General features: G+C 46.4%; 1 protein-coding gene across 2 annotated transcripts in view; it reads right to left on the reverse strand.

Moving 5' to 3' along the window:
- The window catches only part of LOC131940547 (tRNA dimethylallyltransferase), a 39,588-nt gene that overhangs the window by 213 nt on the left and 12,140 nt on the right, over nt 1–27,235 (reverse strand). For both annotated transcript variants that reach the window (XM_059299214.1, XM_059299215.1), the window contains exons 4-10: nt 11,766–12,220; nt 10,263–10,402; nt 4,037–4,151; nt 968–1,092; nt 717–794; nt 485–591; nt 36–150 (exon numbers count right to left, since the gene is read on the reverse strand). In XM_059299214.1, coding sequence (XP_059155197.1) covers nt 36–150; nt 485–591; nt 717–794; nt 968–1,092; nt 4,037–4,151; nt 10,263–10,402; nt 11,766–12,220 — 1,135 coding nt within the window. The remainder of the gene's footprint in view (nt 1–35; nt 151–484; nt 592–716; nt 795–967; nt 1,093–4,036; nt 4,152–10,262; nt 10,403–11,765; nt 12,221–27,235) is intronic.

The following is a 27,235-nucleotide window of genomic DNA, read 5'->3' on the forward strand; positions in this document are numbered from 1 at the left end:
TAAATAATGTGACCAGGATTAAAGCCGACACTGACCTGTCCATTCTTTCTGATAGAAGAACTGCATCCCACCACAGAGATCACAAATGTTGGGGGCTAGTTGATTGACGTTAGTAAGGACAGGTTCAGGCTGTTGTTCAGGTGGCTGGCCCTACAAGTATAAAGGTAAACAAGCATCATAACATCAGCAGCCTTAATACAACAAAAAAAATTCCTGTCTAAACCAGGGGAGACAATTCAAGAATATTTAATCGGTATTACAGAGACGAATTGTTTCCCTTTAATGGTTAAGCCATCCATTCTCTTAAAAAAATTCTTTTATACAATGGAATTATTTACACACATACAAAAGAACAATCACTAAAATTCTTTTATTCAATGGAATTATTTACACACATACAAAAGAACAATCACTAAAATTCTGTCAAAAATTGACAAGCCAAATCATGTGAGTGGGCCTACACAAAAAAAGTTCACAAACTGACCAGACAGAAAGAATGGACAACTTCTTTTGCTTGCTGTACTATGGTGTTCCACTGGCTTAAATCTGTGGTATCCACTGAGTAAACAGGTGGGACGTTAGGACCAGGACCTAGATGAGTAAACAGGCAGGACGTAAGGACAAGTCTGTTTTGGTGGTTTAAAAAAAGTTGGTCTCAGTGTTCTAACTGATTGTCTGGACAGTAGAACCCCCCTGGACTACAGGTAAAAACATACGTCCACAGAATCTGTTCTTGATCCACTTGATCTGTTGTCTGGCATAACGCCTTGTGGTCAGTTTTAAATCAACAACTCCTGTAGAAAAAATACTTGACAATAAGTCTACTGGTAAAATAAATAATTGACAATAAGTCTATTAGTAAAAAAAATTAATTGACATTAATGAGTAACAAAAAGTGAAAACAAATATATTCAACTAGTGAAAACCATTCCTTTTTAGTAGCATTGAAAAAAAATACTGTTGAAACCTTGTTGAAAAAGTTTTCTCCCCTGTTCAGTAGCCCTCTCCTGGGGTGACTGGTGTAGGTATTGGTCAAACTCCTTGAAGCCAATCATCTGCAGTATACCGTGGCTGTACTCGTGGCCTGTGTCCCTGTCAATAAGACAATGGCTCTCATGTAAAACAACAAATAACATCGGCAGAGGTTTGGTGATAGTCACAACACCCCCCCCCCCTCTAGCACCGATGTGTTGAGATAAATCAAGGATTTGTTGCATTTATTTGGGTTAGTTCCCTTCGACTACTGTCGAAAAGGCAACTTTGCCCACAATGGAACCTAAACACAGCCGGAGGTGTGTGTGTGTGGGGGGGGGGAGACACACAGTGGTATCAGGGTGCATGCAGAGACAACTGGTTGTCTCAACAAGGTTGAGCAGGTCACGTTTGGGAGACCCACAGCTCCATTGTCTTCTATCGACAGAGTACAGTGTTGACCTACATTCAGAGCTTACTTCCCTCGTCACGTGACTAGTGGGTGAGTATTCGAGAGTCTTCACTGACAGGTCGATAACAGATGCTGGCTGTTTGACAGGGATGGGTGAGGTATGGCAGGGTATGACAGACAGGCTGGAGACAGGAAAGACATGAGACATGACAGACATAAGACAGGCTGGAGACAGGAAAGACATGAGACATGACAGACACAAGACAGGCTGGAGACAGGAAAGACATGAGACAAGACAGACACAAGACAGGCTGGAGACAGGACAGACATGAGACAAGACAGACACAAGACAGGCTGGAGACAGGACAGACATCAGACAAGACAGACACAAGACAGGAAATACATGAGACAAGACAAACACAAGACAGGCTGGAGACAGGACAGACATGAGACAAGACAGACACAAGACAGGAAAGACATGAGACAAGACAAACACAAGACAGGCTGGAGACAGGACAGACATGAGACAAGACAGACACAAGACAGGAAAGACATGAGACAAGACAAACACAAGACAGGCTGGAGACAGGAAAGACATGAGACAAGACAAACACAAGACAGGCTGGAGACAGGACAGACATGAGACAAGCAAGACAGACACAAGACAGGCTGGAGACAGGAAAGACATGAGACAAGACAGACATAAGACAGGCTGGAGACAGGACAGACATGAGACAAGACAGACACAAGACAGGAAATACATGAGACAAGACAAACACAAGACAGGCTGGAGACAGGACAGACATGAGACAAGACAAACACAAGACAGGCTGGAGACAGGAAAGACATCAGACAAGACAGACACAAGACAGGCTGGAGACAGGAGAGACATGAGACAAGACAGACACAAGACAGGAAATACATGAGACAAGACAAACACAAGACAGGCTGGAGACAGGAAAGACATGAGACAAGACAAACACAAGACAGGCTGGAGACAGGAAAGACATCAGACAAGACAGACACAAGACAGGCTGGAGACAGGACAGACATGAGACAAGACAGACACAAGACAGGCTGAAGACAGGACAGACATCAGACAAGACAGACACAAGACAGGCTGGAGACAGGAAAGACATGAGACAAGCAAGACAGACACAAGACAGGCTGGAGACAGGACAGACATGAGACAAGCAAGACAGACACAAGACAGGCTGGAGACAGGAAAGACATGAGACAAGACAGACACAAGACAGGCTGGAGACAGGAAAGACATGAGACAAGACAGACATAAGACAGGCTGGAGACAGGAAAGACATGAGACAAGACAGACACAAGACAGGCTGGAGACAGGACAGACATGAGACAAGACAGACACAAGACAGGCTGAAGACAGGACAGACATCAGACAAGACAGACACAAGACAGGCTGGAGACAGGAAAGACATGAGACAAGACAGACACAAGACAGGAAAGACATGAGACAAGACAAACACAAGACAGGCTGGAGACAGGACAGACATGAGACAAGACAAACACAAGACAGGCTGGAGACAGGACAGACATGAGACAAGCAAGACAGACACAAGACAGGCTGGAGACAGGACAGACATGAGACAAGACAGACACAAGACAGGAAAGACATGAGACAAGACAAACACAAGACAGGCTGGAGACAGGACAGACATGAGACAAGCAAGACAGACACAAGACAGGCTGGAGACAGGAAAGACATGAGACAAGACAGACATAAGACAGGCTGGAGACAGGACAGACATGAGACAAGACAGACACAAGACAGGAAATACATGAGACAAGACAAACACAAGACAGGCTGGAGACAGGAAAGACATGAGACAAGACAAACACAAGACAGGCTGGAGACAGGAAAGACATGAGACAAGACAAACACAAGACAGGCTGGAGACAGGACAGACATGAGACAAGACAGACACAAGACAGGAAATACATGAGACAAGACAAACACAAGACAGGCTGGAGACAGGAAAGACATGAGACAAGACAAACACAAGACAGGCTGGAGACAGGAAAGACATCAGACAAGACAGACACAAGACAGGCTGGAGACAGGACAGACATGAGACAAGCAAGACAGACACAAGACAGGCTGGAGACAGGACAGACATGAGACAAGCAAGACAGACACAAGACAGGCTGGAGACAGGAAAGACATGAGACAAGACAGACACAAGACAGGCTGGAGACAGGAAAGACATGAGACAAGACAGACATAAGACAGGCTGGAGACAGGAAAGACATGAGACAAGACAGACATAAGACAGGCTGGAGACAGGACAGACATCAGACAAGACAGACACAAGACAGGATGGAGACAATGCTGTAGCATTGGCTGTATGCCTTATCCTAAATAAGTACCAGTATTGACCTGATATCAAATGTATTATATCACAAGTACCAGCCTGATATAAAATGTATTATATCACAAGTACCAGCCTGATATAAAATGTATTATATCACAAGTACCAGCCTGATATAAAATGTATTATATCACAAGTACCAGCCTGATATAAAATGTATTATATCACAAGTACCAGCCTGATATAAAATGTATTATATCACAAGTACCAGCCTGATATAAAATGTATTACATGACTGTTACACCAAGACTACCTGTGCTTGTCCTGCTCCTCTAACCTCTTGACCTCCTGCTCAAAAGTCTCCAGTTCTTGGATCAGTCCCCTGCTGATCATATCGTCCACACGGTTGTCTAGCCTCAGGTTCAGTTCTAAAGACAAAAACATGTTTTATTTTAGCACAAACATGTTTTATTGTGACAAAAACACGTGTTATTTTAGCACAAACATGTTTTATTGTGACAAAAACATGTTTTATTTTAGCACAAACATGTTTTATTGTGACAAAAACATGTTTTATTTTAGCACAAACATGTTTTATTGTGACAAAAACATGTTTTATTTTAGCACAAACATGTTTTATTGTGACAAAAACACAAGTGTTATTTTAGCACAAACATGTTTTATTGTGACAAAAAGATGTTTAATTTTAGCACAAACATGTTTTATTGTGACAAAAACACGTTTTATTTTAGCACATACTTGTTTTATTATGACAAAAACACGTTTTATTTTAGCACATACATGTTTTATTGTGACAAAAACATGTTTTATTTTAGAACATACATGTTTATTGTGACTAAGCACGTTTTATTTTAGCAGCTATAAAGTTTTATTACGACATCTACTGTTACAACCCCCCCCCCCCCCCCTCCGTATACACAGCCACTATTGTGAGATACCACCCGTGTACACAGCCACAAAAAGCCATGGAATGTCACACAAGTCCCGTCCAACTGCAGCTGACCACAGCTATCGACAAGTTTGGGACATAAAAACGGAGTTATTGTTGTAGACCATAGAGCAGCCCCAGATGAGTAGCACCCCCCCCTCCCCACCCACTGGTCAGACAAGGAGGTCAACACTAGCAACCACTGGACACCCTCCCCGTGATGGAGATGTGGACAATTGTTGTGGCCCCCAACACCGCTGGACACAACACCACATTCCATCACCTGGAGCCCGTGAATAAGAGAAAAACGTTGCAGGAATCAAATTAAAACCACAGGATTGGGGGGAGGGGGGGGGGGGAGGAATGGTTTAAATTTGTGGGTGACGATGTGGCCGAGGGGGGGGGGGGAGAGAATGGTTTAAATTTGTGGGTGACGATGTGGCCGAGGGGGGGGGGGGGGGGGGAGAGTATGGTTTAAATTTGTGGGTGACGATGTGGCCGGGGGGGAGATTAAATCGGACACAAATAAAGGACCTGCTAGTTAAGTGCTACTTCTCCCCCCCCCCCCTCCCCATGTGCCCAGGTGTTACGTTAAGAAGTGTTGGATGCTGAATATATCAGAAAATATCAAAGCGTTGCTGATAAGCGATGTTAGTCAAACCGCCACGCCGCACCTGTGAATAGCAGCTCTTTCGACTAGACCAAAGCAAGTATGACCCGCGGGCTTCGTTAATAGACATAGGTGGTCACTACAAAAATTTGGTGGTCAAGACAAAAACTAGCTGTTTGACCACACATTAGGGCGGTTTGTATTCGGACACCCCCTTGGCTAGTCAGTTTTTATTCTACAATATTGACCACTACAAGCCAAACATTTGATCACTACAAGTACAAGCACAACATATGACCATTAGAATCTTGATGTCTGACCACTACACGTCTGATGTAGGAAAAAAAGTCACAGGAAAAAAAGTCACAAATATATATTTGCATGGAATTTGTTAATACTTTTATGAATTATATATTAAGAGAGTGCAAATTAACTTAGGATTAATTAAATGTAATGTAATGTTTGTAGGTTGTATACGCATGGGAATTTTTATAATTCATCTAAAAATATTTAGTATGAAGTATGTAGATTGTAATTATGTTAAACATAGATTAATAGCATTTAATAGAATGCTCCAAAGTCCACGCTTATCATTGCGGTTTTTACTTGCTCGTATATACCAAGTATAGAGAAAGTCTTGTAATCGTGCAAAAAAAAAATCGAGATTTTTACAAATCTCGACGTTTTACAACTCACTGATACGGAAAAACATAATTTTGCAACCTTGTCCATATGTCTGTGTGTCTGTCTGTGTGTCTGTCTGTGTGTAAACACGATAACTTGAGTACCGTTACAGCTACGTTGATGAAATTTCATATATAAGTATTTTATAGAGCATTTTTACTTACAATTGTTATAAACCATAATGCGTTTAACGCCTATAAATAATATATGCTATCAAAAAATACAACCCACAATAATAAACATACAAAATTTTATAATTTCCAAGAAATAAATCAAAAGATTTCTGAAAAAAAATTTTGTGACTTTTTTCTGTGACTTTATTTCTGTCTTTTTCTCCGATAAAATTTTTTCCATTGTGACTTTTTTTCTGTGACTTTTTTCCTAGCAAAAACTGACTTTTTTTCTGTTTTTTTTCCTGTGACTTTTTTCCGTTCACCACAAGCCTGACCACTACAAGCATAATATTTGACCACTACAAGTCTGACCACTACAACCTTGATGTCTGACCACTACAAGCCTGACGCTGAACCTCACACAACCTGTGCGGCCATCAAACCCCACGTACCAGGCTCTGACCACTACAAGCCTGACCACTACAACCTTGATGTCTGACCACTACAAGCCTGACCACTACAACCTTGATGTCTGACCACTACAAGCATGACGCTGTACCTCACACAACCTGTACGGCCATCAAACCCCACGTACCAGGCTCTGACCACTACAAGCATAACATTTGACCACTACAAGCCTGACCACTACAACCTTGATGTCTGACCACTACAAGCCTAACGCTGTACCTCACACAACCTGTGCGGCCATCAAACCCCACGTACCAGGCTCTGACCACTTTCAAGTTGTATGTAGCCATCTCGGTGTTTAAAGACCGCTCGCTGCTTAATGAGCCATAAACTTTCCCGCCGGACAGTCACGTGATGACCACGGTTCAGACCACTTGGACTAGACCAGCCAAACGCTTTTTAATGTGGGCCACTGTACAATGCCCTGTTACATGCTAACACCCCCCCCCCCCCAACCCGAGTGATGCTCGCTGGTCAGTACTAAACCCTTCAAGCTGGTCCCGTGGACACAGAGTGATTGATGAGTGATGGCTCGTCAGGATGCTTAAGGTTTGAAGATGAAGGGGGGTGGGGTGGTTGAGAGCCCCCCCCCCCCCCCCCACCCCTCTCCGATATTGAATACTTCCACGGTGGTCAGAATAGTACGACTGTTGCCGTGTTAAGATGGTCGTGAACTTACAAGAACTCAAGACTGCTTGGAAGGAAAACCGCAATATTTTATCTACACCAGTAAGACGACGTCGATAGTTTGATGAAGGTTTGCATAAATGTTTCATTTAAAGTTCAACAATAAATCTAATTTTTTCGCTCTATCTGTAAAGACCTACACAAGATAATGTAGACAAATAGCAACAGTTGTAGCCCTAACTGTAGACAAATAGCTACAGTTGTAGCCCTAACAAAGAGCAAGATATAGACTGATGCACTAAGAAGCCCCAACAAAGAGCAGGTCCTGTAGATCGGGAACGGGTCTAGACATAACCTTGGTACAGTTTTGGTTCTTTGTGCCCAGGTTCCGCTCGGGTGGTCACAGATTCCTTACGTGACGGCTATTTATAACATCAGGACCAGTCATGTTTTGCATCTAAGAACACCTGTCTGGCCTACTTCAACCATCAAATGTAGAACGCTACATAAAGGTCGCCAATATTTGTAAACAGTCGTTGGGTAAAATCACGTAATACAAATACTTTATGTGTTCATGCATCAATAATACGAATTCAGTTGAGATGACTAGGGTAACTGTCTGTAGGCCATAAAGTCCTAAAATGGGTTTTTGTAGGAATCCCCATCCTTTTGGTCAGAACCTGAATTCGACTAGGTCTAAACGTGTAATTGTGACGATGGGATGATAAGACGGGTAATCACGTGACAACAGAAAGAGATTATTCCTGATAGTCAGTTATTACAACTTGTGGTTGTCCAGCAGTTAGGAAGTCTAGCCTGTGGGATAACCCGTGGGACAGCCTGCGTCTAGCCCGTGGGATAGCCTGCGTCTAGCCCGTGGGATAGCCTGCGTCTAGCCCGTGGGATAGCCTGCGTCTAGCCCGTGGGACAGCCTGCGTGAATAGCCCAGCCCCGGTCATAATGCCCCCTCCAACATAATCTCCGTGATGAAGGATGGTCTATTAACCTTAATGACACAACAGCTATTAACACGACTAATACAACGAGAGCCATTAAAGTATCCCACGATGGCATTTGACACGAACTTATCGAGGCCGTATCGTGGTTTACCAACAAGTATGTTTAGTCCACGTCTCAAACACACCCAGCCCGCTTGTACTGCTAGATGTGTATGTTTTTGTTATGGTCTAGATGACTTGTGTTTACAACCGTCCGTATGGTGTCAACACTTTGGTCATGCAGGCGAAACATCGTCTAATCTTTGTTTGAACTTGTTTTTATTTGAAACTATGTGAACGCCCGGGTCAAGGTGAAGGAGACACTTGTTATTCGCGAGCTAAATAAACGTCTTGTGTCGCAATCAGACAGGTGGGATTATGTGGCTTGGTTCGGCCCATCAAAGTCCGCACACCGTCGACCACTGCAGCGCTGTCTAGTCGGGGCTTCATTGATACATGTGTTTATTTGTGGACTAGACAAAGCCACATCTGGTTCACTACATCGACACCTCCGCGCTAATGTGGAGCTAGAAAGCTCATTTCACCATTAGCACGCGACTGCTCATTAACTGACACGGAAGTTTAAAAAGGTTAAAAGTGGTTGCCCCGGAAGTTGAACCAGCAATTAATAACTGACCATACATCAGGGCCGTTTGTATTCGGACACTCCCTTGTCTGGTCTACAATATTGATCACGAGATGACCAGGCAGCCACCCCCCCCCCCCCCCCCACTTCAGTCGTGTGAATGAACGTCTGTTATTGAACCTACATTCTAATGGCGGCGCGATCCTCCAGATATCATGACCTGATTAGCACAGGAAACAAAAACATAAAACTATTTGTAGCTATCAGTGAGTTATTTTTAGCAAAGTCTTTATTCTAACGCCAAACTGGCTTACACAAGTCCTTATGGTCGAGCAGCCACATCTTCAAGATTTGCTGGGGTTGGTTTCTTTATCTTATATCTTTATAAACTGTTATACGTTTACAAACTGTTATAAGTTTACAAACTGTTATGTTTACAAACTGTTATATGTTGACATTGAATATACAGAAGAAGCCAACTAAAAAGAAAGACTAGATGAAGGAAAGAGCAGGGTCCAAACAGTATCACAATCCCATGCTGACATCGGCCCATGATTAAACAAGTCGTATTGGGGTATTTTACCCACAACTGTACATACAACCATATTCCACTCTCTGTATTTTACCCACAACTGTACATACAACCATATTTCACTCTCTGTATTTTACTCACAACTGTACCTACAACCATATTCCACTCTCTGTATTTTACCCACAACTGTACATACAACCATATTTCACTCTCTGTATTTTACTCACAACTGTACCTACAACCATATTCCACTCTCTGTATTTTACCCACAACTGTACATACAACCATATTCCACTCTCTGTATTTTACTCACAACTGTACCTACAACCATATTCCACTCTCTGTATTTTACCCACAACTGTACATACAACCATATTCCTCTCTCTGTATTTTACCCACAACTGTACATACAACCATATTCCTCTCTCTGTATTTTACCCACAACTGTACATACAACCATATTCCACTCTCTGTATTTTACCCACAACTGTACATACAACCATACTCCACTCTCTGTATTTTACCCACAACTGTACATACAACCATATTCCACTCTCTGTATTTTACCCACAACTGTACCTACAACCATATTCCACTCTCTGTATTTTACCCACAACTGTACATACAACCATATTCCACTCTCTGTATTTTACCCACAACTGTACATACAACCATATTCCACTCTCTGTATTTTACCCACAACTGTACATACAACCATACTCCACTCTCTGTATTTTACCCACAACTGTACATACAACCATACTCCACTCTCTGTATTTTACCCACAACTGTACATACAACCATATTCCACTCTCTGTATTTTACCCACAACTGTACATACAACCATATTCCACTCTCTAAACTGGACCAACCCCCACATCCACTGGGTAACCCTAACAACCAGTTTCAAAAAGCCTTTAACCCCCCCCCCCCCCTCACCAAAGGACCAGCCATACTAGGTATGAGAAGTACCTGGTTGAGCGCACTTGACCCAGATAATGCAGGGGTCAGGGTAACGCAGAGGTCCACTCTTGACGTTCTCTTGACCAGCGTGCTGCTCCTTCAAGATGGCCGACATTGTGCGCCCAGTTTGGTAGTACACATGAAGAGCCCTGGGGATAGAATCCAGAGTCAGGACCACTGGCTGACTCACACGACCACAGTCTGACTCAACGACCACTGGCTGACTCACCAGAGTCAGGACCACTGGCTGACTCACCAGAGTCAGGACCACTGGCTGACTCACACGACCACTGACTGACTCACACGACCACTGGCTGACTCACCAGAGTCAGGACCACTGACTGACTCACACGACCACTGGCTGACTCACACGACCACTGACTGACTCACACGACCACTGGCTGACTCACACGACCACTGGCTGACTCACACGACCACTGGCTGACTCACACGACCACTGGCTGACTCACCAGAGTCAGGACCACTGACTGACTCACAAGACCACTGACTGACTCACACGACCACTGACTGACTCACACGACCACTGGCTGACTCACACGACCACTGGCTGACTCACACGACCACTGGCTGACTCACACGACCACTGGCTGACTCACCAGAGTCACGACCACTGACTGACTCACACGACCACTGGCTGACTCACACGACTACTGACTGACTCACACGACCACTGACTGACTCACCAGAGTCACGACCACTGACTGACTCACACGACCACTGGCTGACTCACACGACCACTGACTGACTCACACGACTACTGACTGACTCAACGACCACTGACTGACTCACACGACCACTGACTGACTCAACTGGCTGACTCACACGACCACTGGCTAACTCACACGACCACTGACTGACTCACACGACCACTGGCTGACTCACACGACCACTGACTGACACACGACCACTGACTGACTCACCAGAGTCACGACCACTGGCTGACTCACACGACCACTGACTGACTCACACGACTACTGACTGACTCAACGACCACTGACTGACTTAACCACCACTGACTGGCTCACCAGAGTCACGACCACTGACTGACTCACACAACCCCTGGCTGACACACCAGAGTCACGACCCCCAAAGACTGACTCCATGACCACTGGCTGACTCACCAGAGTCACAACCAATGGCTGACTCAAAGTCCAGAGTTAGTGAATCATCACCTTGGCCTGCACACACTCTATCAGGCTATTGAATGTCTTACAATTATCAGCAAAATGCTATCATCTGCACTTGAAGATAACTTAGTTTTCTCAATCTGTGACTGTAGGGTTTTTCCCAATCACTTGCTAAGTTTCATCTCTACTAAAGGACTGCACTGACTGGGATCAAACAGTTCAGGTGATGCCTGGGCTTGCTGTACACTGCAGCATTTTGTCCACGGGACAACAACATCATTAACAACTACATGCAACTGCCCCCAATCACCTCAGGCTTAGAGGTGTGTAACCGCCCCTCCCTGAGTGATGTGTCAACCCTTACCTTACCACTTTCCGCTTGTTCCTAGGGTGAAGTCTGGCTGCTGTGACTGGGTCGACTTGCTGAAGTTTCTTGTACAACTCCTCTATACTCATCCCATGTAGGCAGGCAATCAACCCTTCAGAGTCGTGCTTATAATCCTCCAGGGGTTTGGTTGTTGGGGAATAGTCCTGGGGTGACACGTTAGTGGGGCCACTGGGCACATCTGCGGGGCTGACACTAGACTCATGTAGAGAAGACCCAGAAATAGAATCCTCAGGTAAGGATGACCCGCAAGTAGAGTCCACTGAAGTGCTTTGATCACAGCTGTTGTCAAGTGTTTCATCACCCAGGTCCTGGCCAGTGTTCTGTGCCACTGTCTGGTCACCACTGGACCCCACAGTTGATGGTGTCGTCTGTAGAGTGGCAGCTACACGTGACGTCAGGTCAAGTTTAGACACCGGGCTATTGTCGTCATCCTACACAAAACAAAAGCCCACTGTTAGGGACCAAAGTTAGGACACAAGACTCAAACATTTTATGTACCCTACACAAAACAAAAGCCCACTGTTAGGGACCAAAGTTTGGACACAAGATTCAAACATTTAATGTAACCTACACAAAACAAAAGCCCACTGTTAAGGACCAAAGTTTGGACACAAGATTCAAACATTTATTGTACCCTACACAAAACAAAAGCCCACCGTTAGGGACCAAAGTTTGGACACAAGATTCAAACATTTAATGTAACCTACACAAAACAAAAGCCCACTGTTAGGGACCAAAGTTTGGACACAAGATTCAAACATTTTATGTACCCTAAACAAAACAAAAGCCCACTGTTAGGGACCAAAGTTTGGACACAAGATTCAAACATTTAATGTACCCTACACAAAACAAAAGCCCACTGTTAGGGACCAAAGTTTGGACACAAGATTCAAACATTTTATGTACCCTACACAAAACAAAAGCCCACTGTTCGGGACCAAAGTTTGGACACAAGATTCAAACATTTAATGTACCCTACACAAAACAAAAGCCCACTGTTAGGGACCAAAGTTTGGACACAAGATTCAAACATTTAATGTACCCTACACAAAAAAAAAGCCCACTGTTAGGGACAAAGGTTAGGACACAAGATTCAAACATTTTATGTACCCTACACAAAACAAAAGCCCACTGTTAAGGACCAAATCTTTGACACAAGATTCAAACATTTAATGTACCCTACACAAAACAAAAGCCCACTGATAGGGACCAAAATGGGATCAAACAATTTAGCCGGAACGAAACGAAGTAAGACCGTAAGACCAAACAATTTAGCCGGCAAGAAACGAAGCAAGTGTCGAGAAGTGGTGCACATGTACGATGTTCCCCAACAGATTGAGGAGGGTGGGGACTGTTGACGGTACTCGGTGTGACTGTCTCAGGTGATTATCTCAAACAACGATAGCGGATAGTGGAGCTGATCTGGCTGATAAGGTTGGAGAGGTAAGAAAAACACGACGTTCATACATCGCTGCGCACTAATAATAGGCGCCCTATTTCAAATCTAAAGGATTGTGAGGGATTGTATAGAACCAAAGATTGTACGCCCAAATGATTGTACTGAATTAAAATATTGTAAGCTAAAAGGATTGTGTGCCAGTTTAAGAGTTTAAAATTTATTTTAACCTGCGACCGACAATCGTGTTACATGAGATTTTCTATTTATTTCCACAGAGTTAATAAAGCTTTACTGTTTTAGAACGACTCAATATTTAAGACCATCACTTCGTTAATCAGTGATATTTTTAGACCAATAAACTATTTTAAAACACATCACTTGGTTAATTTAAAGGAGTGAAACTTCGCTGATTATGTTTCTAACGTGTGGGCCAACCGCACTATATTTCCAAATTTATTTTTTTAGTTACTTCCCTTGGTCTAATATTAGCTAAGAATAGCAGTGCGCGGTTTTTATCACTTGGAGTAATTAACCGTACCCAGATATTGGCGTATAATGGAGTGAATCGATAAGGTTACTTTAGCCCTCAAACTACTTAGGGCTAAAGGTTTAGGGCTGACATAGCCGTTTAACTGGCCATACAGTTATGTAGGTACGCTAATGCGGAGCATCTGATTGTGTAAGTGTAGTGTAACATTACTAACAACCACCAAGAAAATGTTTGTATGCTATTAATGGTATTATATGAGTGGAATACCCGTGGCTGGTCACGTGGTCTTGGTGACGTAACGTGTTGTTTACTGGAGTAGACGAGAAAGTCAAGGGGTCACTGGATGTTGGCAAAGGTAAAGTGGGAGTGGGGCAGTGCGTGGGGTCAAGGTAACGGCGAGATCGTTCAACCGTCGGCAGGAGAAAACAAGCGGGAGGTCTGGACTAATTGTGCACGTAATGGATGCACATCTGACGCAGTGTTGACACCTACTCCAGCACCACACTAGTGCACCACTGTCTCGGCGGGTGACTCATTCATCAGACAGCTTTTGTTTACCTGTCAATGTTCGACAACACAAAGGTTCTCACATTAGCCACCATCTGACATGTAGGTGATACAACAACAACTGCCGCATGTAGGTGATACAACACCAACTGCCGCGGGCATGTAGGTGATACAACACCAACTGCCGCGGGCATGTAGGTGATACAACACAGTCAACTTATTGGGCACCTTATCACTTTCACGTCTTTTATAAAGCGACTAGATTGTAATAGTTACAACACAGCCAACAGTTCTCTACATCTTTGAAAAAAAAAAATGTATTCCACAAACTTCCGAAGGTTGCTGAGTTAACCAGCTCTCACATTTCTGGCATGATGTCGGCTTCCTGTTTAGTGCTCAATGCCAGGTAGACGACTGTTGAGGTCAATGCCACTATACGTCAATATCAGACATTAGACTACAGCAGTTGCTAGGTTTTGTGGGGGGGGGGGGGGGCGTGGTAGACACAAGGGAAGTAACACACGACCAAAGTTACTAGTAACAGAACAAAACAGGTGGCAGTAGCTAAATGTTTTATAAATCTGTGTCCCAGACAGCACGTGTTAGTGAGATTAAAAATACAATAGTTTGCAGATTTCAAATGTTGCAACCAACATACTCGTATGGATACAAATACTGTAGTATCAACAGGCTGGGATATAAACCCGTTACATTTTATTGTTTGTCAATCGTCGCGTGGAACTAGAACACCTAATGTGTAATGAATCATTCACTGCAGTTATAATGGGTGAAAACATGTTTGACCCACACTCTAGGCCATGTTTGACACCCACACCAAGTAACACTGCCCCTCAAACTGGGACCTATTGGACCCTCACACTGGGACCTATTGGACCCTCACACTGAGACCTATTGGACCCTCACACTGGGACCTATTGGACCCTCACACTGGGACCTATTGGACCCTCACACTGGGACCTATTGGACCCTCACACTGGGACCTATTGGACCCTCACACTGGGACCTATTGGACCCTCACACTGGGACCTATTGGACCCTCACACTGGGACCTATTGGACCCTCACACTGAACCTATTGGACCCTCACACTGGGACCTATTGGACCCTCACACTGGGACCTATTGGACCCTCACACTGGGACCTATTGGACCCTCACACTGGGACCTATTGGACCCTCACACTGGGACCCATTGGACCCTCACACTGGGACCTATTGGGCCCTCACACTGAGACCTATTGGACCCTCACACTGGGACCTATTGGACCCTCACACTGAGACCTATTGGACCCTCACACTGAGACCTATTGGACCCTCACACTGGGACCTATTGGACCCTCACACCGGGACCTATTGGACCCTCACACTGAGACCTACTGGACCCTCACACTGGGACCTATTGGACCCTCACACTGGGACCTATTGGACCCTCACACTGGGACCTATTGGACCCTCACACTGGGAACTATTGGACCCTCACACTGGGACCTATTGGACCCTCACACTGGGACCTATTGGACCCTCACACTGAACCCATTGGACCCTCACACTGGGACCTATTGGACCCTCACACTGGGACCTATTGGACCCTCACACTGGGAACTATTGGACCCTCACACTGGGACCTATTGGACCCTCACACTGAACCCATTGGACCCTCACACTGGGACCTATTGGACCCTCACACTGGGACTTATTGGACCCTCACACTGGGACCTATTGGACCCTCACACTGGGACCTATTGGACCCTCACACTGAGACCTACTGGACCCTCACACTGAGACTTACTGGACCCTCACACTGGACCTACTGGACCCTCACACTGAACCTATTGGACCCTCACACTGAACCTATTGGACCCTCACACTGGGGCCTATTGGACCCTCACACTGAGACCTACTGGACCCTCACACTGAGACTTACTGGACCCTCACACTGGACCTACTGGACCCTCACACTGAACCTATTGGACCCTCACACTGGGACCTATTGGACCCTCACACTGGGACCTATTGGACCCTCACACTGGGACCTATTGGACCCTCACACTGGGACCTATTGGACCCTCACATATTGGACCCTCACACTGGGACCTATTGGACCCTCACACTGAGACCTATTGGACCCTCACACTGGACCTATTGGACCCTCACACTGGGACCTATGAGACCCTCACACTGGGACCTATTGGACCCTCACACTGGGACCTATTGGACCCTCACACTGGGACCTATTGGACCCTCACACTGAGACCTATTGGACCCTCACACTGGGACCTACTGGACCCTCACACTGGGACCTATTGGACCCTCACACTGGGACCTATTGGACCCTCACACTGGGACCTATTGGACCCTCACACTGGGACCTATTGGACCCTCACACTGGGACCTATTGGACCCTCACACCGGGACCTATTGGACCCTCACACTGGGACCTATTGGACCCTCACACCGGGACCTATTGGACCCTCACACTGGGACCTATTGGACCCTCACACTGGGACCTATTGGACCCTCACACTGGACCTACTGGACCCTCACACTGAGACTTACTGGACCCTCTCACTGAGACCTACTGGACCCAGTTTTTTTAAAGTGACTCATGGCGGTAGCCTGACCTACATAACCCAACTGATCACCATTGATCGGCGTTCACGTGACGCCCGGATTCCTATACGGCCTCTGCTGTCATGGGCCCACGCCACACCAGCTTTTCACTGCTTGACACCAACGCCACGCAGTAACCCAAGCGTGACCCGGGGCCCTTGAAAACATCCAGGACAGAGGTCAGCGTGTCACCCGGAAAATGGCCAAACTTTTGAAAGCATCCCAATATTTTAGCCACGTTAAAAAAATAATGAAAAGACTTTTATAAACGCCAGTCTGACTAAAAAAAAAAAGTACAGAACAATGTTACCAGCTGATTCCGTGGGTGTGTATGTGAAACACGCTCAGAGGTCGGTAGCACGGTCAGATGGTCGAGGTTTGTCTTTTATTCCTTCAGTAGCTAAAGGACCCGAGCTATCAGGTATGTTCTAGCCTGCATCGCACTTTAGTACCAGGACACCAAAATAAGCTTGACCCCCGGGGAATCGCTTATTTACTACCTCATCAAGGCTGCGTACCTTGGCTTACATCTGGCCGGCCCAAAATAACTGCACGCTTGTCTACTCAATTGTGCGCATTTGTTTTTAAAAACATCACTGATCTGTGGGATTAACTCGTGGATGACTTGTGTCAATAGATAATCTAATCAATGCAACGATACTCTCAGACAACAAACACAGTAGGCCGACTCAGATCAAAGTCATTGGCTATAGACTCCGTGTTACGGTAGTTGGGGATGAACTTTGAACCTCGACCCCGTGTTTACATTCTCATTGAAATCATCGATTGTTGTGACAGAACGCATAGACTGTTGTTGTTTTTGTATAAAGACCTTTCTGATCTGACTAGAAAAATAACGTGCTATAGTCTACTTTGGTAGGATTTAGATCACTTCCAATGTAATATACTGGTTATCTTCCTACCATTACCAAACAAATATTTCGTTAACAAAACTATTTCATACAAACATTGTCTTTACATATTTTAATATTAACAATCAATAAAGTACAAAGGTAAATATAAAGTCTATAACAATCTGATCAGTCTACGTGCGTACTTATTTGAAATTGTTTCTTCTTTTATCAACACTTGGAGACAAGTATCATTCTTTGATGCAGGTGGGTGTGGATAGTTGAGAGATGAGGACAGCCCTTCGTGGATGTGTAGCCGTGAAGTGGATGGGTACAGCCGTGAGATGGATGGGTACAGCCGTGAGGTGGATGGGTACAGTCGTGAGGTGGATGGGTACAGCCGTGAAGTGGATGGGTACAGCCGTGAGGTGGATGGGTACAGCCGTGAGGTGGATGGGTACAGTTGTGAGGTGGATGGGTACAGCCGTGAGGTGGATGGGTACAGTCGTGAGGTGGATTGGTACAGTAGTGGGGTGGATGGGTACAGCCGTGGTCGGTGTGTAAGGTCGAGAGGTAGGTCCGTTCTGACAGGTACCTCCACTGGGTTTCACTAACCGCTGATACACGCAACTAGACCTCTGAGAAAAAAAAATGTGCTAGACCTCTAGGTACTAACAGGGAACTCTGTAAAAATGTGCTAGACCTCTAGGTACTAACAGGGAACTCTGTAAAAATGTGCTAGACCTCTAGGTACTAACAGGGAACTCTGTAAAAAATGTGCTCTAAATGTCAACCCTTAGCCGGCCCTGCTATTACCACAAGATGGTAAACATAAGGCTGCTGTCTGTTTATTGGTTTTTATAGGCGAGATGTGTGGCTGACATAACAAACAACTGGGGGTGGGGGGGGGGGGGACAAGGGGGCTACTGCTACTGACGGATATCTGTGTCCAAGACAAATGGGGCAGATGAAGTAGATTTCGTCTGTTTCAATTATTTCGGCATATAAAAGGATAAGAACTATGCTCAACGCCATAGTGTTTCCTATTACTATTAGGTTTGTCAGGTACCCATAAGATCTAGGTGGACTGTAACGTCATCAGGGACCCGAAGTTATCTTGCTGCACATTAGGCTGCACATCATGTCACACCACCAAACCTAGGGGCACACTGGGGCACCATCAAACCTAAGGGCACACTGGGGCACCATCAAACCTAGGGGCACACTGAGGTACCACCAAACCTAGGGGCACACTGGGGCACCATCAAACCTAAGGGCACACTGGGGCACCATCAAACCTAGGGGCACAATAGGGCACCATCAAACCTAAGGGCACACTGGGGCACCATCAAACCTAGGGGCACACTGAGGCACCATCAAACCTAAGGGCACACTGGGGCACCATCAAACCTAGGGGCACAATAGGGCACCATCAAACCTAAGGGCACACTCGGGCACCATCAAACCTAAGGGCACACTGGAGCACCATCAAACCTAGGGACACACTGGGGCACCATCAAACCTAGGGGCACACTGGGGCACCATCAAATCTAAGTACTTCAGCCTTCAAGTGCACACTGAAGAACGCTTATAAAATATGAAATTAAACAATTATTCCTGTCCCCATGACCGTTATAATGCGAAGAGAGGGGTGGGTGGGGACGTTTAAAACTATTTTCTTGGTCTCGCCGTTAACCAGCCCTACTGCGACACTCCCTAAACGTGAGACGCCCCATGCTTATCGCCCTGAAACTCAGGCAAACACCGACTTCTTAAGTCAACATGCAATGAAAGAACGGCAGCCCCAGGTAGGCCTTCCCTGGCTGTTCAATGCCAGACTACTTATGTTTGTTCTATTCAAGACTGCCTATCACCGACTTGGCTAAAGTAATGACTTAACAGATCGGAAGGGATCAATTACCTTCTCTTGTACCCTCTGAGGCGGTGAAGAGTTTAGCACTTAATTAACAAATATTGGTCGAGACATCAATACTATGCTTTATGTTCTCTTGCCTCAGATGTATGTGTGCTTAGATGACGGTATCTGTCAGACTCGCTAGTTTACTTGTATAGCCCGCCAATAACTGTACACACAGAACAGTACAGCAATACACTCTAGTGTAGCAGGCACCACCATATTTTTATACGTGTATAATATAACCAACCTTAGCAGGCACCACCATATTTTTATGTGTATAATTACTATAATACATCCAACGTTAACAAGTACCACCATATATTTTGTATGATACAACCAACGTTAACAAACACCAACATATTTACGTATACAAGACCACCAAAGTTACGGGACAACCGCAGGTAGAAGCAATACAACCGTTAACTACCTCCAACAACAACCGCAGGTAGAATCAACCGTTAACTACCTACAACGACAACCGCAGGTAGAAGCAATACAACCGTTAACTACCTCCAACAACAACCGCGGGTAGAATCAACCGTTAACTACCTACAACAACAGCCGCAGGTAGAAGCAACCGTTAACTACCTACAACAACAACCGCAGGTAGAAGCAATACAACCGTTAACCACCTCCAACAACAGCCACAGTCTAAGTAGGATGTATTAAACCATCATATCGCCAGCTTTACACGCCCAAGTTTGGACGTCTACTAGCGCTATGAGTAGGCTATGACGGCTCGTCACCAAAAGCCAGCGAAAATAATCGCCAGACCTTAAGCCCCTCACATAGCGACCCAGGTCAAATACCAAGTCGAGGTCAGGCAAAGGACAGAGTCGTGGGAGGGGGGGGGGCGGGAGGGGCGTGCTGTTTCCCACCGTGTAGATGTGCATTACCTGCTCAATCAGATTTGCTCCACTGACCGTAATAAAAGTCTTCCCGTAGCTGCTGGGAAACCAAAGTTGGCGTCTGTTGAAAAAAAAACAGCGTCGGGGTAGTTTCACGTGGAGTTCAGTTCACCATTGGACTACAGTACTTTTTTTTTTATTAGGTGCGCATTTTTTTTTTCCTCGGTCCGGTTTTTGAAGGTCGAGAGGTTATTTTCTGTTGCTGAATATTTTTTCTCCACTTGAGCACGAATGAAATATTTCAGAGTGGTAGTGGTCTAACCTTGGTCCATTTGGAGATCTGGTGTCAGCTGGTCAGCGTGTACTTGGTGCATTCTTGTAATCCTTTTCTTAACCGTTGCTAAATCCACTTAAGTTAGAGGTGGTCAAAGGGTCATCACATAGCAGCTAAGGGCCAGTGAATAAACAGTGTCCAGCTATGTAAGAACAGTTTAAATGTAAGACTAAACGTTTTTTCAATGTCGTAACAAGTTGCAACATACGTGTTGTAATTAATCGCAAATAAATAAACGAATCTTCTTGATGACGACTGATTACAAGACTATAATGGTAATAAACTAGGACTTAGATTTGTTTCCGGCCAATGTTCAAATTAAAACCTCCTCTAGCTGGACATGCTTCTGTTGGAAGTAAACCAGAAATACTAGGATAGACTGGCTCTATAATCACACAAATAGACATGCGCTATAGCAGCAGTCTTCAACTACCAGACAGATGCGGAAACCATTGGAAAAAATCACGACTTCACGGCACAAACAATTAGGCGCCAAAGGTCAAGGCCACCAGCAAGTAACCCAGAGCGGAAGGAATGACCACTCGCTGTCAGGAAGTTATCTGAGAACCACCTGAGCATGTTATCCTGGCACCTGTTTTCTCCAGCGCCAGGCGGGGCAGTGCTGGGTTGTGGCCTCGGTGGTTAAATTAAATCCCCACCCTCGCGCAGGTTGCGGTCAAATTGGTGGCACCTGAAGATACACTCAAACCTAGTTGCCAGCGGACATCAAAGGGCGGTCAGGGGCTCTTATCTAGTGCACTAGTGCATGTGTGCTGACCGACGTTATGTGCATGTGTGCTGACCGACGTTATGTGCATGTGTGCTGACCGACGTTATGTGCTGACCAACGTTATGTGTCTGTGTGCTGACCGACGTCCAGTGTCTGTGTGCTGACCGACGTTATGTGTCTGTGTGCTGACCGACGTTATGTGCATGTGTGCTGACCGACGTTATGTGCATGTGTGCTGACCGACGTTATGTGTCTGTGTGCTGACCGACGTTATGTGCATGTGTGCTGACCGACGTTATGTGCATGTGTGCTGACCGACGTTATGTGCCTGTGTGCTGACCGACGTTATGTGCTGACCAACGTTATGTGTCTGTGTGCTGACCGACGTCCAGTGTCTGTGTGCTGACCGACGTTATGTGTCTGTGTGCTGACCGACGTTATGTGTCTGTGTGCTGACCGACGTTATGTGTCTGTGTGCTGACCGACGTTATGTGTCTCTGTGCTGACCGACGTTATGTGCATGTGTGCTGACCGACGTTGTGTCTGTGTGCTGACCGACGTTATGTGTCTGTGTGCTGACCGACGTTATGTGTCTGTGTGCTGACCGACGTTATGTGTCTGTGTGCTGACCGACGTTATGTGTCTGTGTGCTGACCGACCTCTGGTGTCTGTGTGCTGACCGACGTTATGTGTCTGTGTGCTGACCGACGTTATGTGTCTGTGTGCTGACCGACGTTATGTGTCTGTGTGCTGACCGACGTTATGTGCATGTGTGCTGACCGACGTTATGTGTCTGTGTGCTGACCGACGTCCAGTGCATGTGTGCTAACCGACGTTATGTGTCTGTGTGCTGACCGACGTTATGTGTCTGTGTGCTGACCGACGTTATGTGTCTGTGTGCTGACCGACCTCTGGTGTCTGTGTGCTGACCGACGTTATGTGTCTGTGTGCTGACCGACGTTATGTGTCTGTGTGCTGACCGACGTTATGTGTCTGTGTGCTGACCGACGTTATGTGCATGTGTGCTGACCGACGTTATGTGTCTGTGTGCTGACCGACGTTATGTGTCTGTGTGCTGACCGACGTTATGTGTCTGTGTGCTGACCGACGTTATGTGTCTGTGTGCTGACCGACGTTATGTGTCTGTGTGCTGACCGACGTTATGTGTCTGTGTGCTGACCGACGTTATGTGTCTGTGTGCTGACCGACGTTATGTGTCTGTGTGCTGACCGATGTTATGTGTCTGTGTGCTGACCGATGTTATGTGTCTGTGTGCTGACCGACGTCCGGTGTCTGTGTGCTGACCGACGTTATGTGTCTGTGTGCTGACCGACGTTATGTGTCTGTGTGCTGACCGATGTTATGTGTCTGTGTGCTGACCGATGTTATGTGTCTGTGTGCTGACCGACGTCCGGTGTCTGTGTGCTGACCGACGTTATGTGTCTGTGTGCTGACCGACGTTATGTGTCTGTGTGCTGACCGACGTTATGTGTCTGTGTGCTGACCGACGTTATGTGTCTGTGTGCTGACCGACCTCTGGTGTCTGTGTGCTGACCGATGTTATGTGTCTGTGTGCTGACCGACGTTATGTGTCTGTGTGCTGACCGACGTTATGTGTCTGTGTGCTGACCGACGTTATGTGTCTGTGTGCTGACCGATGTTATGTGTCTGTGTGCTGACCGATGTTATGTGTCTGTGTGCTGACCGACGTCCGGTGTCTGTGTGCTGACCGACGTTATGTGTCTGTGTGCTGACCGACGTTATGTGTCTGTGTGCTGACCGACGTTATGTGTCTGTGTGCTGACCGACGTCATGTGTCTGTGTGCTGACCGACGTTATGTGTCTGTGTGCTGACCGACGTTATGTGTCTCTGTGCTGACCGACGTTATGTGTCTGTGTGCTGACCGACGTTATGTGTCTGTGTGCTGACCGACCTCTGGTGTCTGTGTGCTGACCGACGTTATGTGTCTGTGTGCTGACCGACGTTATGTGTCTGTGTGCTGACCGACGTTATGTGCATGTGTGCTGACCGACGTTATGTGTCTGTGTGCTGACCGACGTTATGTGTCTGTGTGCTGACCGACGTTATGTGTCTGTGTGCTGACCGACGTTATGTGTCTGTGTGCTGACCGACGTTATGTGTCTGTGTGCTGATCGACGTTATGTGTCTGTGTGCTGACCGACGTTATGTGTCTGTGTGCTGACCGACGTTATGTGTCTGTGTGCTGACCGACGTTATGTGTCTGTGTGCTGACCGACGTTATGTGTCTGTGTGCTGACCGACGTTATGTGTCTGTGTGCTGACCGACGTTATGTGTCTGTGTGCTGACCGACGTTATGTGTCTGTGTGCTGACCGACGTTATGTGTCTGTGTGCTGACCGACGTTATGTGTCTGTGTGCTGACCGACGTAATGTGTCTCTGTGCTGACCGACGTTATGTGTCTGTGTGCTGACCGACGTTATGTGTCTGTGTGCTGACCGACCTCTGGTGTCTGTGTGCTGACCGACGTTATGTGTCTGTGTGCTGACCGACGTTATGTGTCTGTGTGCTGACCGACGTTATGTGTCTGTGTGCTGACCGACGTAATGTGTCTCTGTGCTGACCGACGTTATGTGTCTGTGTGCTGACCGACGTTATGTGTCTGTGTGCTGACCGACCTCTGGTGTCTGTGTGCTGACCGACGTTATGTGTCTGTGTGCTGACCGACGTTATGTGTCTGTGTGCTGACCGACGTTATGTGTCTGTGTGCTGACCGACGTTATGTGTCTGTGTGCTGACCGACGTTATGTGTCTGTGTGCTGACCGACGTTATGTGTCTGTGTGCTGACCGACGTTATGTGTCTGTGTGCTGACCGACGTTATGTGTCTGTGTGCTGACCGACGTAATGTGTCTCTGTGCTGACCGACGTTATGTGTCTGTGTGCTGACCGACGTTATGTGTCTGTGTGCTGACCGACGTTATGTGTCTGTGTGCTGACCGACCTCTGGTGTCTGTGTGCTGACCGACGTTATGTGTCTGTGTGCTGACCGACGTTATGTGTCTGTGTGCTGACCGACGTTATGTGTCTGTGTGCTGACCGACGTAATGTGTCTCTGTGCTGACCGACGTTATGTGTCTGTGTGCTGACCGACGTTATGTGTCTGTGTGCTGACCGACGTTATGTGCATGTGTGCTGACCGACGTTGTGTCTGTGTGCTGACCGACGTTATGTGTCTGTGTGCTGACCGACGTTATGTGTCTGTGTGCTGACCGACGTTATGTGTCTGTGTGCTGACCGACGTTATGTGTCTGTGTGCTGACCGACGTAATGTGTCTCTGTGCTGACCGACGTTATGTGTCTGTGTGCTGACCGACGTTATGTGTCTGTGTGCTGACCGACCTCTGGTGTCTGTGTGCTGACCGACGTTATGTGTCTGTGTGCTGACCGACGTTATGTGTCTGTGTGCTGACCGACGTTATGTGTCTGTGTGCTGACCGACGTTATGTGTCTGTGTGCTGACCGACGTTATGTGTCTGTGTGCTGACCGACGTTATGTGTCTGTGTGCTGACCGACGTTATGTGTCTGTGTGCTGACCGACGTTATGTGTCTGTGTGCTGACCGACGTTATGTGTCTGTGTGCTGACCGACGTAATGTGTCTCTGTGCTGACCGACGTTATGTGTCTGTGTGCTGACCGACCTCTGGTGTCTGTGTGCTGACCGATGTTATGTTTCTGTGTGCTGACCGACGTTATGTGTCTGTGTGCTGACCGACGTTATGTGTCTGTGTGCTGACCGACGTTATGTGTCTGTGTGCTGACCGACCTCTGGTGTCTGTGTGCTGACCGATGTTATGTGTCTGTGTGCTGACCGACGTTATGTGTCTGTGTGCTGACCGACCTCTGGTGTCTCTGTGCTGACCGACGTTATGTGTCTGTGTGCTGACCGACGTTATGTGTCTGTGTGCGGACCGACCTCTGGTGTCTGTGTGCTGACCGATGTTATGTGTCTGTGTGCTGACCGACGTTATGTGTCTGTGTGCTGACCGACCTCTGGTGTCTGTGTGCTGACCGACGTTATGTGTCTGTGTGCTGACCGACGTTATGTGTCTGTGTGCTGACCGACGTTATGTGTCTGTGTGCTGACCGACGTAATGTGTCTCTGTGCTGACCGACGTTATGTGTCTGTGTGCTGACCGACGTTATGTGTCTGTGTGCTGACCGACCTCTGGTGTCTGTGTGCTGACCGACGTTATGTGTCTGTGTGCTGACCGACGTTATGTGTCTGTGTGCTGACCGACGTAATGTGTCTCTGTGCTGACCGACGTTATGTGTCTGTGTGCTGACCGACGTAATGTGTCTGTGTGCTGACCGACCTCTGGTGTCTGTGTGCTGACAGACGTTATGTGTCTCTGTGCTGACCGACGTAATGTGTCTCTGTGCTGACCGACGTTATGTGTCTGTGTGCTGACCGACGTAATGTGTCTCTGTGCTGACCGACGTTATGTGTCTGTGTGCTGACAGACGTTATGTGTCTGTGTGTCCCTTTACAGTCTAGCGTGCCTTCATAATTTTGTTGTACCCTATCGACGATCCAAATTAAAGTTCTCCTAATCAAGCCTTGACTTACACTGTCACAAGCCAGGCATAGTGGCTGGTTTAAGTAAGCAGATACGTTGTATCAGAGACATCCTGCTTGTCAGGGTTCTTAACTAAGTAAAGGTCGCGCAGCAGTTAGAAATCAGACCGCCGTGTACCTGTATAATCCCTCAACGTTAAATGGCGCAGCTTCTGTCAGCGCTAAAGATCCGATCAACGAACTATTAGGTCTCTCCCAGCCCACCTCTAGAGGCTTAAGGGCCTTTTATGTACGAGGCCATCGGGTTAAGCGCTTGACATTTTATGTGTAATGGTGAGGCAATCACAGTCATGGATACCATTCAACCTAGACAGTGGACATATTGGTGAGACAGTCAAATTGTCTTAGATATATATATACCATCCCATCTGAACAAAGAGTTTTTACTATATATAAATAGTACACACAAAATTTTTGTTTAAAAAAAAAAAAGGAGCAAGTAAAAAATCAAACAACCACGGGTCCCTTCATCCAGATGGGTTATTGGACAGTCCTATTGCTAGAAGTAAAGAGCAAATGGTGGTGTTGCATACGGTGAAAACATTGGAGAGAAACCAATCCGTGAGGTGCAGTTAGAATAAAGCGCTGGTCCACTGTCATAACCCTGCCATGTAAAGTAGAGCTAGCTCCCAGCCTGGTCCCCCTCTGGCGGTGGCGCCTGTTTCTACTCTCTCATTACAAGTGTCAACTGCATGCACGAAATACATGCAAACAGAGATAAATTGGCTGACTACCCCACACATGTATGTGAGCAAACATACTTGATGTGGGCCACAGTAGGTCGCCATCTGACATGCAGTCAACTGTGTGGACTGGTCAAATAAATCTGCTGGACAGATGTTTATCCTAGGAGGGACATGCTAGTATTTGACAGACACGCGTACAGATTAGGTAGCCAACAACGGAGGAGCGTCTAATGACATCTAACTGGCATAGCCGGCTGTCGCTGGGATGACTTTAAGATTTGAGACATTTGGTCTTGGACCGTAGAACGTGGCTTCCACTTAGGTATTGTCTCCCAATGGCATTCTTGTGCTTGAGTGAGGACTCCGTGCACATACCTGGTGGATCAGGGGAGAGAACCGTGGCAAACAGCTCCCCTCACTGAGATGGGGTGTACT

Source organism: Physella acuta, unplaced genomic scaffold (assembly GCF_028476545.2).
Source record: "Physella acuta isolate Inbredline_101_S28 unplaced genomic scaffold, ASM2847654v3 ptg000322l, whole genome shotgun sequence".
NCBI classification, from domain to species: domain Eukaryota; kingdom Metazoa; phylum Mollusca; class Gastropoda; family Physidae; genus Physella; species Physella acuta.